At 21.3% G+C, this 1,588-nt stretch overlaps 1 protein-coding gene across 1 annotated transcript in view; it reads left to right on the plus strand.

Moving 5' to 3' along the window:
* LOAG_18779 (hypothetical protein) overlaps positions 1-1,187 on the plus strand; it is a gene marked incomplete at both ends in the record, with an annotated part of 19,021 nt that extends 17,834 nt beyond the window's left edge. The window contains one exon of the mRNA XM_020451442.1: positions 999-1,187. Within this exon, the coding sequence (XP_020304773.1) occupies positions 999-1,187 (189 nt within the window). The remainder of the gene's footprint in view (positions 1-998) is intronic.
* Between the last annotated feature and the right edge of the window lie 401 nt (positions 1,188-1,588).

A 1,588-nucleotide genomic window follows, 5' to 3' on the forward strand; every position in this document is an offset into this window, starting at 1 on the left:
TTATTATTATTATTATTTTATTATTATTATTATTATTATTATTATTATTATTATTATTATTATTATTATCGCTACTATTATTAATTATTATTATTACTATTCACTGGCTTCTTTTTAACTTGTTGTTTTGTGCTTTCTATTTTTGAAATGAAATGAAGACATTGTCGCAAATTATTTTTGGCATAAAATTTTGCTATAGGTTCACTTTTCCCAATGCTACTAATTAATAAACCTAAACAAATGATTAGTTAATGTTATATATGCAAAATTACTTAAATACCACTTAATATTATTTCATTTTATTTTATTTTCCTTTTTTTGTTTTTCATTTTTGGACCAAAATTTCTATGTCATTTCAATTCATTTATTGCAAAAAAAAAAAAAGAAAGAAAGAAAGAGGGAAAGAACAAAAATTTGTTTTTACTTTATTTAAAGTATAATTTAGAAGTAATGCCAATTTTGTTTTTTTTCTTTTTGTTTCATTTTCGTACTTTTATGATTGATTCAAAAATTGTTCCTTTTAGTTTTTTTTCATTGAAATGGGAAATGAAAGAAGTAAAACAAACAAAATTTTGTTAACTTAATGGAATTTAACAAATAAAAAGAAAAGAATTTAAGTCTAAAAAATTTAAAAAAGAAAAATAAAAAATTCTAAGACATTAAAATTTTTGTTTAAAATTTTTTTTCTTCTTTTTTTTTGAATGTTTATTTTTATTTTTGCTATAATTCTTCTTTTTTTTTCTACTAAACTTACTCCCTTTTTTTTTCCCCCACAATAATCGCAGTTTTTTTTTTTTTAAATTAAACAAAAAGACAAATAACTTTTTAAAGTTTAAAAAAAATTGAAATTTTGGGAATAAATAATAGACGAAAAGGAAAAAAGAAAAAGATAAGATAGAAAATAATATTAAAAAATGAAGAAATTATTTTATGAAATTTTGTTTTTTCTTTTTTCTTTCTTACTTTTAAAATTTTAAATTAAATGATATCTCTTTCAGCCACGTGCCTCAGTTTCACCCGTTCCGTCAATTAGTTCACCAATTGTTTCAAATACCGAAACGACAACGACAAAATCAGGCGCTATTGTCTCAGCATTAACTCAACAATTTGAAATGAATACAAGTAAGCAATCAATCGATGAATCCATTTCATCCCGTCCTATCAGTGGTAATCAATGGAGCCCAAAGGTATATGTTTATTTTAATAGATTATTCTAATTAATTAACGCTATTAGGTTTTTATTTTGAATAATTAATCCATATCTTGTCATAATTTGTATAGTTATTGATTACTGTATATTATCTTATCCAATTAATTATTTGCAAATTTTCTTAATACTATTGTGATAACAAATGATATCCTTATCAGTTGTATAATAACAAAGAGATAATTAATTTTTAATTAGTTTATTAGAATATGGTATGATATATTAAATGAACTGTTAATGCTATAGCTAATTTTTATCTTATTGTATCAGTATTTTCTTTTTATCGATTTATTCACCAATTATTCTATCAATAATTGTAATGCAACAATAACTTAATTTCTTATTGCCAATGAAAATAATCGATAAATTTAACAATTGCGA

Source organism: Loa loa (assembly GCF_000183805.2).
Source record: "Loa loa unplaced genomic scaffold supercont3.522, whole genome shotgun sequence".
In the NCBI taxonomy this organism is placed as follows: Eukaryota; Metazoa; Nematoda; class Chromadorea; order Rhabditida; family Onchocercidae; genus Loa; species Loa loa.